This window comes from Solanum lycopersicum, chromosome 8, assembly GCF_036512215.1.
Source record: "Solanum lycopersicum chromosome 8, SLM_r2.1".
Classification (NCBI taxonomy): domain Eukaryota; kingdom Viridiplantae; phylum Streptophyta; class Magnoliopsida; order Solanales; family Solanaceae; genus Solanum; species Solanum lycopersicum.
In genome coordinates this window covers 7,872,688-7,885,170 of record NC_090807.1, presented here as the reverse complement: position 1 = coordinate 7,885,170, position 12,483 = coordinate 7,872,688, and the positions used below count along the sequence as shown (strand labels likewise).

The following is a 12,483-nucleotide window of genomic DNA, read 5'->3' as shown; positions in this document are numbered from 1 at the left end:
GACCACTTGATATTTCTGCATGCAGGACATATTGGGAGAAGCCTCGACATATCATTCGTGTGTCATTGCATAAGCCACTTGAAGGGTCTAAATTTCTTAGCAACATGATAGGTGCATTTTCCTTCAATTCTAACCTGCAGTTAATAAGATGTGTCAAAATCTATCCATTTTTATATTTTTACCGCCTCTTGTATGCTGTAATGTATTTTGTTCAATACCTATGTGGTGGGAGACCGTTTGGTGTTAAAATATTTAGATATTCTTCTTGGTAATAGTTGTTGGTGTCATCTTCTGCCGAGTCAAAACTATTGAATATCTTGCTTTCCCCTGGAAACTGAGATATTAACTTGTCGTTAATTTTATCCACATGGTCATTTCTGCTTGCTAAAATAGCTCTTTCATTGACGTATTTTGCTGTAGCAGCATTTTCTTGCAGGCTTTGAAATATCTCTTTTATTATGGGTTCTTCTGGAATTTCATCTTGAGAATGTTTGATTGTTAATTGTTCTGGGAGGAGGATTAAATTTTCTCTTATTGTTGGTTCATCACCGTTACCCAATCGAAGTAAGAACTCACTGAATGTTCGATCTGTTCTTGCTCTCACATTTTTATAAATTGAATCTTCTCCATCAAAGGCCAGAGATATGATTTGACCAACCTTGCATTTACAATTTCTGCTCGAGTTGATTTTGGAACTACTGGTAACACTTGCAGAAAATCTCCTCCAAAAACCATGACTTTTCCACCAAATGGTTTATCGATGTCCATTATGTCTCTGAAGCTCTTGTCGACTGTTTCTATTGTTTGTCGTCTCGCCATTGGTGCTTCATCCCATATAATCAGTTTTGCTTTTCTAATCAATTTGGCAGCATCACTTTGCTTTGACATGTTTGTCATAGTTGATTCACTTGTTTGAAGAGGGATCTCAAACCTCGAGTATGTTGTACGTCCTCCTCGTAAGATTGAAGCAGCTACACCAATGGTTACTGTTGCCAAACCTATCATACCTCTTGATCTAACATTGACAAGTAATGCACGGGGTATGTATGTTTTACTAGGTCTCCCGAGTCCATCCACAAAGAATATTCCGGTGTTCCAGCTTCGATTGTTTGCATTATTTTTGTAAAAACATGATGTTGTTCTGGATTTAATTGTGACTGTGCATCAAAATATTCTGTTGGTATATGCATGGACATTTCTTTATTTGTTTCTCTACATTCTGATGAACCAACTTCAAGGAAATTGTGATCTAGTTGAGGAATGTCATATATGCCTATGCTCTTGCCCATACTTTGCAAGCAATTATTAATACTATTCAGAGTAGACTGTAGTATAGTATTGTGTGAATTGATATATAGCCTGTTGAAGTCCTCCGACGTATCCTCATAATAAGTTTCCCAGAGTTTTCTAATATCTGTTGGGTTACAATGAACCAAAATTGTAGCAAACAAACTTCTGAGAGCTAATGGCATTTTGAAGACAACAACCTCTCTTAAACATTCTGATATGTTGTTGTCAGACTCAAGTAACCGTCTATCTTTGGTTGCTTCTTTGAAGGTCTGACATTGCTTACCATTGACCGTGAATAAGTCGTTGAATGACAGTGGTCCCCTTACATGGTTTAGTAACAACCGCTCATAATACCTTTCCCCTTCTGGAGGATTAGCTGTAAAATATAATCCATATGTAATAATTAATAAGTTTAAAAATTATCAATGTATATGAATTTATAGCTTACTATATTCGGCTTACCGATTGCAATGCAACCAATTACAGATCATGTTTTCCTTTTTGTTCAAGTTTTTACCTTTGAATTCCAAACATAGTACTTTGGGAATTCGCTATAAAGATATGTTTTTGCTTCAGATTCAATTGATCACATTCTAAAATACTCGGTCAAACATTGTTTGCTTGACACCATCCCAGGCGATAACATTTTTTAAATTTTGATTTTGCCAGTAAAACAATGTGATTTTGTTTTGAGTCAGTATTTGTATTTGAAAATTATAATTATTCTTTAGAGTAAATGTGCATTATAATGCATTAATATGTGTACCTGAATGTTTTCCTGACAGATGTAGTTGAAGGTTGATGACTGCAGGTTGCATTTCAATCAAGTTGAATTCATATATTCTCCATAGTGCTTCAAGTTGTGAGACCCATTGCATTTTGGAATGTTTGCATTTCGTCAATAACAATTTCACTATCGTCAGACTGAACATAAATTACATATCGATCATAACCTTTATATATATACTTGTATAGATACTTTATTGCTTTGACTCCTGAGCAGACCTCATCATTAATGTGACAATTGTATCTTGTAAGCAGATAAGGGCTATAAGGTACCACCTATTGATTTATCATATTCATTCCACGAGCAATCTTTATTCTTCCACCCATTCTTCTTTTATAAATTGGATATCCATCCTTTGCTTGGATTGATTTTTTGTTGTATGGCCTTAAATAATGATATTTATACTGTCCATTTTGCATACATGTGTTTGTTGGACGTTTGTTTCCACATGGACCATGCATCATATGCATGAGCACTAATTTATGAAATATAGCATACTCATATTTATCTGGCATCTCTGCTGAGATAAACCTATGTATTGATCTCCTGATTTGATCTTGTTCCCTTCTTTTAATATGAGAAGGAGGTGTATGTGTGGTAGTCCCCATTTTTGAAATTCTACCACGAATACATGAGCAACAGCAATTCCAAATATTTCTTTCTTGAAAAATTGATCTTTTAGATCTTGCAACTTAGCTCTGAATACTCTTGTCAGCAGGTCTATCTTGAGGAGTCTGTCTGGGGCGCGATTCTTGTTAGATTTCAATCCAGTCAGGATTGCACGTCATTGTTATAAATAGATCTGGCCTGCCAAAATATTATACCAAAGTCATTGCATCCACATAGAGTTTTTTCATATCTCGTGGCCCCCCAATAAAAGATGATGGAAGTAATATTCTTTGCCCAATTCTATCTCCCCTGCATTCTCCCGCGCTGATACAATCAACAATACCTTGATAAACTTCTCTTCTAAAATTTGATTGTTCCTTTCTGAAATATTCTAACCTTGTTATTTTCAATTTTATGTACATGTCAACCACAAATTTTTGTAGTAATCTTCCACATAATAGTAATATTGACCTCTCTATTTCTCGTAGTTGTAGCTTCTAACAATAGTACTCTCTGCAAGAAACATTTCCCTTTGTCTCACGGCGTACATCTACAAGTTTAAGGAATCATATTAATATTATTTTTATTTTATGTTAGTTACCATATTGGTATAATAGAAAAGTATATTTTCTTATAATTGTATTTTGTACGCCTTTGGTAGTATTATTTTATATCGTGTATGTGTTTTTTATCAGGTTCTAACTTGTGAAGAACATGACTAAATTTTTGCTATAAGAGAGCATAATGTGATATATTTTACCTTGATCCTCATTGGCTAATATTGTATCAACTAATATGAATGTTGGAATATCATTGACTATAGGTGGTGAGTGAGCATTTCTTTTGTAAAGTAGTCTTTTGCTCTGTTTTCCTATTACTTGATTCCATACCACCTTCACCTCTTGGGAATAACAAAGGATATCGAAGAGGGTCATAACAACCAAAATAGTGTTTTACTCTATGTTTGTACCCTGAATGCTCATGAAAAATTATTTCTCGATCAAAAGGTGTATTTGGATTGTTCCAATCGATCCAAATTGTTGCTACTTGACTTACTGAGGGTCTATTGTACACTCGTTGATCCAAAGATGCATTTGCAGCAATACGAAGTTGAAACTTGTTTGGTTTTTTAATTCGCAAAATATTTGTGCATATGGGTTACTCTCCATTACCTGTTTGATTTTTTTTTTTTTGCAATTTGGTCTAAAAGAATTCCTTCATTCACCTTTGATAGCATGTTGGTCAATTCATTGTCTGTATCAAATAAGTATAGTTGGAAGTAACAGGGATTGTTATCATGCGGTACCAATGATGGTAGATCGTTATAAATTTGACCTTGTGCCATGAATGTATATACTTTTTTTTTGCAGATGCTAGTTCCTTATCCAGGTTAACACCAAAAGTTTTAAAATCAAAGATGCTATATATGAACGGATATTTTTGTTAAAATCCACCGCGTCTGGAGTAGATGCCACAAACATTTTGTATTGTTCTGTTGGTGCTTTAGTGTTTGCCAATTTAATTTATCTGCTTGTACAACAGAATGCTGGAGGTTCATGTTCTAATCTTTTTGCAGCAGAATAAATACATTCTGGGACGATTTTCAGCACGTGCTGATTTGATAAAGATAATTTATAAGCAACAATTTCTATATGTACAAATATTTTAGAGATATATGTTAGAAATCTAATTTCATAAAGTTATTGAATGTTCAAGTTATGTAAGATATGAATAGGGTTTTTCCAATGTACCTCTAGCTTCAGACTCTTTAGATAATGCTCTAAATAGCCAATTAATCTTAGGCTGCTTTTTCAAACGTGGATGTTCATCTTCTAGATGTGCTATTGTTTGGGTTGCTGCAATTGAGTTTTCTCTATAAGAGGAACATATTTTGGTACATTTAGACAAAGGTTGTAATATTTTTGTATGTATATATGCAAATATATTCGTGTTGTACTAACTACTCATGTAAGTTAGATTTTACATGATTATGTAAGTTCTTACCTGTGTTGCTGAAATTTTTTTGGTATGCTTGTCATGATGATAAGTTTTACTGGTAGAAAGAATTCTTTTTCCTTTATCACCTGTTTGATTTGACATAAAAGGAGTGGTGCTATTTGTATCACATGTGAAGTGAAGTGACTAGAAGGGTTAGATTTATTTTTTAACTGTGATAGCTTCTTAACATATTAGGTTTACCTTGATTGTTGGTTGTGTGTCATTGTTGATTTTATGGTGATAAAATTTGGATTGTTGGTGTGACACTTCTCTTATTTCGTCTCATTTAGCATATGTAATTTAGTAGTGATCTAAAACATAACGGAATCATTAATGGTAATTGTAGCCATATATTTGACATATATAGGAAAAGACATCTATTATAGGGTAGGATGTATGCAAACCTTTTATATGTATGAGGGTATAGATTGCATCAGAAGATTGTTGTTGATCTGTTTTGAAGTAATACATTGCATACATTTAATGTTTAGTGAAGCAGTTAACAAAATTCATTGATATAGGAAAGTAAGTTAAAAATAAAAACGATGTTAGGTGAAGTTGCTCGGTGAAAAAAGGTATTTAGCTTTTAAATTATAGGGACATAATAAACATTGGAAGATAAAAATAAGGAAATTTTAAATCAATTATATATTGTTTTTTTCCTCTTTGATCTTCTTTTCCATCGGATCGGGCATGATGTTTTTTCCTTTAACCTTCCTAGTCCTTTTTCTTTGTAGTTGAATTAGTGGGGCTTCGTCGTCACTTTGATCTAGTACATTCTGCTTTGCTACCTTATGTATCCTCACTTCCTGTGGATTATCATCTGCAATGACTTACTTAATATTCTTAGTCCTCTTGCATCTATTTTCTTTTTGTGGGTTTTCAATGTCAGTTTTCAACTGCCGCAATATCTTTTTCAACATGAGTTATGCCTGCAACTATTTCTTTCATTTTTTCATCATCACTTAATTTCTTCATCCTCTTGCTTCACTGTTTTCTAATCAGCATTTTAACCTTGGTTTGATCTGCTGGTAATTTTTTGGAAACCTCATGTATCTCCATCGTTATCACATTCATGTTTGTCTCAACATTTGGGAATTTACTATCAATCTTAACAAGAATACTGAATTCTTTTCCCTTACTCAATACCATCTTGCGATAGTATGTTGATTGTTCTTTCTGTGAAATAGGAAACCGTATATATTAGCCTTTCACTTGAAATAGGTTAAAGTTATTTATACATGCCAATATTTCATAGATTAAGTGGTTTACCTTTTCAGATGTAGAGAGAACATACTTTTTTTACGTCACAACCAAAATAGTATTTTGTAGCATCAAACATTGTAATGCTTAGAAAATGATCCTTAGCAGTGACATCAATCTTTAACCGATATCTAAATCAAATTGGAAGATTTAATCTCATTAGTTAATAATTGGAAGATTTAATCTCATTAGTAAACTCATTAGTTAATAATTAATTTTTTCATGCATCTCGTGGAGTAAGCAATATTTGTTCTTGGTTGTCTGTGTAGTTTAACCCGCCTCATAATCAGCATCTTCATACCTACAGTAGGTACAAGTTGCACTACTATTTATAACAGTAACTCTCTTGTAGCATTTGTTGCAAACGGATACCATAGGTCGGTGTTATTGTCAATACCGGTAACCGTAGCCTTGAACTTATAGTACATGTCCTATACGTAAATTTAATAAATCACTTAATTACATTTGTAATATATAATTGGAGTAGAAGATGAGTGTTGTATACGAAAGTACCTTCAAAATGGCAAGTGAACCATTTAAAATATTAGTAATTTTCACTTGACGGTTTGTTTACATTAGTCTGCTCGGCATTAGACTGACATCAATCTTTTGTGCCTTCATGTTGTCATCCTGAATTTTTAAGAAATGAATAAAAAATATTAATGACGTAGCATGTGGGTAGCCTCTAAATAAGAGTGATGAACATGTATTACTTACCATTCTTGGAGATTTTTTGTTTTTTCAAATTGTGGATTTATAAGCAAACTACTAACAGGAGCCGTGGAAAGGATAAAATCCCCTATTTTGACAGGATTAATTAATTCAGTGATACTTTTATGTACTTTGAAAATTGACTCAAATATATCAAGTGTGGAGATGTATACCTTGATAAATGGATGATTTTACATCACAAAAGGCAAGCACTGGTTTGTCACTTTCAAGGCTTTGTAACATTTGACCTTCGATTTCAGCAAAGTCTCCCCATAAAGTCATGACTTTTCGGTCATACATGTAACAAAATATATTTTTATGATAAATGTTTGGTAACGTGAATATTTATATGTAGGATGCATAAAGAGTATCTGTTACCTTTCATTTGTAATGATTACTTCACGTCTAATGCTTCGTCCTTCTCCAGTTAGTGCTTTTATTGTGAGTAAATTACACACCACATCTATACGAAGTAATGTGTTAGAAAATACCTATTTTCTTTATGTGTGGAACAAACAACAAACATTTAGTGAAATTTACCAAACAAACTTCCATTAGTGATTTTTTCAGCTTCATCAAATGAAATAAATCCATTTGAAAATTGTTCAGTCTTAAATTGACTTTTGTCCTCAACAACCTCTGTGTTGTTCATAAATGCTAGTTTGGGCTCCTTATGTACGGATAAGAAGTTTGGTTTGGATCCATTTAATTTTCTATTTATAATGTAGCAACTTTGATTAAGTTGAAAAGACTTGTTGCATGCATGAATATCTTTGTTGAAAAGAGTGGTTTGTATTTTTGTACCCTGTGGTAAGTACCATAATCATTAGAATTCCAAAATAAGTCAACATATTAAATAATGAATGTAACAAAATATTAAAATAGAGTTACCTCTTCGTCGACTAATATTAGTTGCCAACAAATACCCTCACCATTTGTATTTTCATACTATTTTGTTAAACTCCGTCGAATAACTAAGACTTTAATAACCCATTCTGTTGCATATTTTTTCAACTTGCTAATTGGTAGGCACTAGTTCTCGAGCTCTTCTAAAATTTTCATTGTATTGTTGTAGTAGCTAGGACGTACTAATAAAATAAATATTTGTGATGTAAGTGCTATTTATTTTTATATATTTTGTGTTCGTCAAATAATAAAGATGATCAAGAATGTAATATTCGCCAAGCATAAACTATTTTTCTTTTTAAAATTTTTAAAGCGAGAAACTTCAACTAACAATAGTATGAATATCACATTAATTGAAGCAAGTTAATCCAGGGTGGAGAAATGGTACCAATTTTTGTGTTTCCAAAAGCAAGAAACCTGTTAAGAGTATTAGAATATGAAGAGATGATAACGTTAATTCAGATAGAAGTAAATTAGTAAAAATGTAACATGTTATTGTAACGGAAATATTGCAAACGTATAGAATTCAATATGAAAAAGTCCTTGGTGGACAATCTGCTCGCATGTTATGGCAATAACTTTATTCCATAATAGCTTAACTTGACGCAAATGCTATTTTTTCATGCAAAAGATTTCAGAAAATCGTTGTCCACAAAATTCCTTATAGGAAAATATTTTCTGTTCTATCAAACATGCCCCCCTCCCCTAGGGCCTAGGTACAACTCTTTCAGGTCTCTCCAGAAGTGAGGTGGGATAGTTGAGTATGATGGATTGTACCTTTTTCAATAAACCATAGTGAAAACAAAAATAATTGCATCAACAACTCTTTTCAGTTTGGTCAATAGACTCATATGAATAATTGCTGAGATAATTCATCACGCTACTTGTCCTAACCAATTTAAACAATAAAATAAAAGTTTTAAAAAAAAGTTTGGGTGACATTCACTTACTATCTTGTGATCAGAATCTTATTCTGAACTGTAGAAGAATTTTGGAGACTCGTATGCCTCTATTCTGCCATGATAATTTTACATTTAGCATAACTTGGAAGTTTTTGATTAATTGTTATTCATTTTCTTCCAACGCTTTATGTGCAAGCTCTGAACTATGCCTCTAATGCTCTTATTGATACTGTCTTTACTTAGATTCATGTACCATATATTTCTTATTAGTTGCATGTCTTATGTCGATCTATTCTATCTTTCACATGTACCAATTCACAGATTACGATTTGTAGAAATGAGGCTGAAAAAAACATGATTGAAACATCAATTAATTTCGTAAGAATAAGTCTAAAAATTCATAGTATAGCACAAAAAATGTAATGATACCATTCAGTTTTTTGAAGAACTCAGCATACCCACAACCATAACCTCTATAAGGCTATATGTTAATAATTCTGAAAAAAAGAAAGTGACAAAACTGATTCTTGTAATAGCATAACCACCAACCTTACACGGACTATTCCACTAATCATTTTGACTAAATTAAATAGATAGCATTTTGCAATATTTATTTCGGCAAATTGTTTCCCAAGTATAAGACGCTTAAAAATTAATATATGCAATAGAGTACCCCATCATTAAACTTCAAAGTAATGCAGGCTAGAAGGATAAGTTCTTATGTTTTGTGACCGCCAGTAGTAAAATACTATAGTAGCAGTAAGAAATCAACCCATCAACCTACTTTCATATAACATCATCTAATAGCTATCAAGTAAAATTGATCGCAATGTGAGAGGAAACAAAGGGTATACATATATTTTCGATTAGCATCAAAACACTAAAGGTGTATATATATTTGAAATTAGCAGCAAAAGCAAAGCGTTAAGTTCAGAAAAATAGATTTACCTTGACAAAAACCCCTCGCTATTGTCCCCTAGATCAAAGTAAAACATGTGCCGTGTTTAAAAACCACAAAAAACATTTAACAGAAGTGAATGATTAAAAGTTTAAAAAAATCGCCAAGAAGATAAAAAGGAACATAAGACGACATAAACTCCAATATATATTTTCCATCACAGATTTTTCATATCATCATGGATAAAACTTTCTACTTGAGAACTACCAAGAATGCATGAGCATGCTGCCAAAAACAATACATGGAACTTGACAAATCTAAGGGTTATCATCCTTACGATTAGAATGGACTCTTTGATTATCCTATCTTTCGATCATGATCACACTGTAGTCACTTAAAATTTATTAAATATAAATTTATAAAGTTGTTCGAATTATATTAAATTAATGAATATATTAATCCAAATAAATATTATGAATTAATTGATTTAATTATTTAAATTCAGATAAATATGAATTTAATTAAAGCCCGCTCCATAAAGCCCATATGATATTTCACTTAAATCTGATTGGCTAAAGGGAGTCCTGTTCCAATCGCAACTCCTCTATTAGAAAACTATAAATAGGGGTCTCATAATTAAGAAAAAGGGAACCAAGAATTCTAAACAAGAAGCAAGAGAAAATCCGTGGTACAAACGCCATTTAATTCTCTAAAAAGCTACAAGTTTAAGAATTTAAGTATTCAAGTTCATGAACGATCAAGATCAAGACCATCGAATTCAGAAACAAGCTCGAAACCTTTGAATTAAAATAATAGTCAAGATAGGATTGTGGGAACCATAGGCAAATAATGAGGTAAAACCTAACTAAAATAACGATTCTAGAATAGTGTCTTGCATGTATTAATAATTCTTTCGCTTAGAAGTCTTTTTAACGGATGTCCAACGTTAGAACTCGCCTTAATGCTACTTGCCGGACCAAGGAGGTAGATAATAGAAAAAGAATTATCAACATAGATTTAGTGTATACTTCCTAATAGGCTAGTATTGATTGGTACGAGGTAATAACTTAGTCAAATATCGAATACGATGCTTAATATGAGGTAAAGATAAGGGTTAAGATAGCAACACACGTAGCCGGACCAAGGTGCGGAGTGATATTTTCTAGATGCCGGACCAAGGATTTAGAAATACATAACTTATCACTTTGCATGCAAGATACTAGGAAAGAATTGTTATAGTTAGAATTAATTTAATTATGAACCTGTGGGGAACACGTAAACCCTAATTACTTTGATTAATTGATTAAAATTCAACATTTAAAGCTGTTAAGTGTCTCTTTCAATTTAGGTAGTTATTTTCATTCATTTAGAAATAGAAACCCCCCTTTTATTATTTTTACTTTCCAAGGAAGTAATTGACTAAACAAAAATAATAATAAATTGTAGTTAAGTCTAGACTATTTTCCTCGTGGGAACGATCCTAACCTCACTAGTTGGGTTATTTACTTGACACGACCGCTTTACTTCTTATTTGAGAAGTAAGTTTGAGCATATCAAATTTTGACGCCGCTGCCGGAGATTATAGCTTTTAGATTAACTTGAACTTATTACTATAGTTTAGTTGATATTTTCTTGATTTTACTTTGTTTTATTGTTTTTGATTTTTTTTCCAGAACTATCCTCCTTGTATGCCAAATACACGGAGAGGAAGAGAACCCTTGTTTTCCTATGATCACGAATTAGAGCGTACACTGCGCAATATGAATCGAAACTTGGGAATAAATGATGATGATCCAAACCAGAACATCCCAGCTCCGGTTGATGTTCGGTCAGATGTTACCCGATGCTCTGGGTGAACACCAACAGAGGGGACAAAATCCCGTTCCACGGCCCCATGCATACTACAGAGGCTATGATAACATAGCAGACTCGGATGGGCCACTTGTCTTGCCTCCTATACCCACAGGCCACACCTTTGTGGTAACTAGTAGCCTGATGCAAATGCTCACTGCCAGAGGTTTGTTTTCAGGGCTACCTTCTGAGGATCCACATGCACATATAGTTAAGGTAAGGGCAGTGTGTAAAAGCTGTGTAGGGAGGCCAGATTTGGATTTAGATGTAATAGGGCTCAGACTGTTTCCTCTCTCACTGACGGGAGAGGCTGCTATATGGTTCACTGATCTCCCATACAACTCAATGTTTACTTGGAACCAACTAAGGGATGTTTTCTTAGCACGCTACTATCTGGTCTCTAAAAAACTAAACCACAAAGACAGAGTGAATAACTTTGTGGCACTACCAGGAGAGTTAGTTAGTAGTTCTTGGGATAGATTTACCTCATTCTTGAGAAGTGTTCGAAATCACCTTATAGATGATGAGTCACTGAAGGAATACTTCTATCGGGGACTGGATGATAATAATAAAGCGGTATTTGACACTATAGCAGGTGGATTATATGGGGAATGCCCTTATGCTGAAATTGCCGAAAAATTAGAGAAAATCTCCTGGAATAATAAAGCTTGGAGTACTAGGAAGTCTGATACATGGAGAAACACATTCGCAGTTCAGTCCACTCACAACCCAGCCACAGATGAGATTCGTGAAGAAATGGCTCAGATGAGAACTGAGCTTGGGTTGGTACTAAAACATGTCACTGGGGTGCACAAAAGATAAATGCAGTCAACTACTTGGCTAAACCACCACCTCCTAATGATGAATGCTATTATGTGGAGGACACTTATGCTGTAAATGAGCAGACAGGGGGTTTCCAACCAAGCGCCCAAGGCTCAAATCAGGATAATTGGCGCCAACGTCAAGGGAACTAAGGTTGGAACTATGGTAACTACAACCATGAGGGTCATTATGTCCAAGATGGTAACTACAACCGCGACAACAACTTCAACAGGGGTAACTACGGTAACAAAAATGATAGGAATGGGCCCTATGTCCCTCCCCTAAATCGTGAAGTTACTCCTAGGGATGGTGGAGATAGTATGGTGCGAGTTGAGGATATGTTGCACAAAATGATGAAGAGGTTCGATGCTAGTGATGAGCACATTAAAGAGTTAAGGGTAATTTACTTAGTATTGGGCAAAAAGTTGATACACATGCAATTTTGA

At 33.7% G+C, this 12,483-nt stretch overlaps 1 protein-coding gene across 1 annotated transcript; it reads right to left on the bottom strand.

The window, feature by feature from the left end:
* Positions 1 to 211: 211 nt before the first annotated feature.
* Positions 212 to 1,005, bottom strand: LOC112942002 (uncharacterized). Its single transcript, XM_026032535.1, has 2 exons — positions 659 to 1,005; positions 212 to 575 (listed from the first exon to the last, which is right to left on the bottom strand). Exons 1-2 carry the CDS (start codon positions 1,003 to 1,005, stop codon positions 212 to 214), a joined length of 711 nt encoding a protein of 236 aa, XP_025888320.1.
* Between the last annotated feature and the right edge of the window lie 11,478 nt (positions 1,006 to 12,483).

Bases quoted from the DNA above. Each gene is read 5' to 3' on its own strand.
- LOC112942002 (XM_026032535.1), bottom strand. From the start codon at position 1,005: ATGATAGGTTTGGCAACAGTAACCATTGGTGTAGCTGCTTCAATCTTA. The intron at 576-658 runs GTTGGTCAAATC...TCGAACATTCAG, and splicing joins GCAGAAATTGTAAATGCAAG to TGAGTTCTTACTTCGATTGG.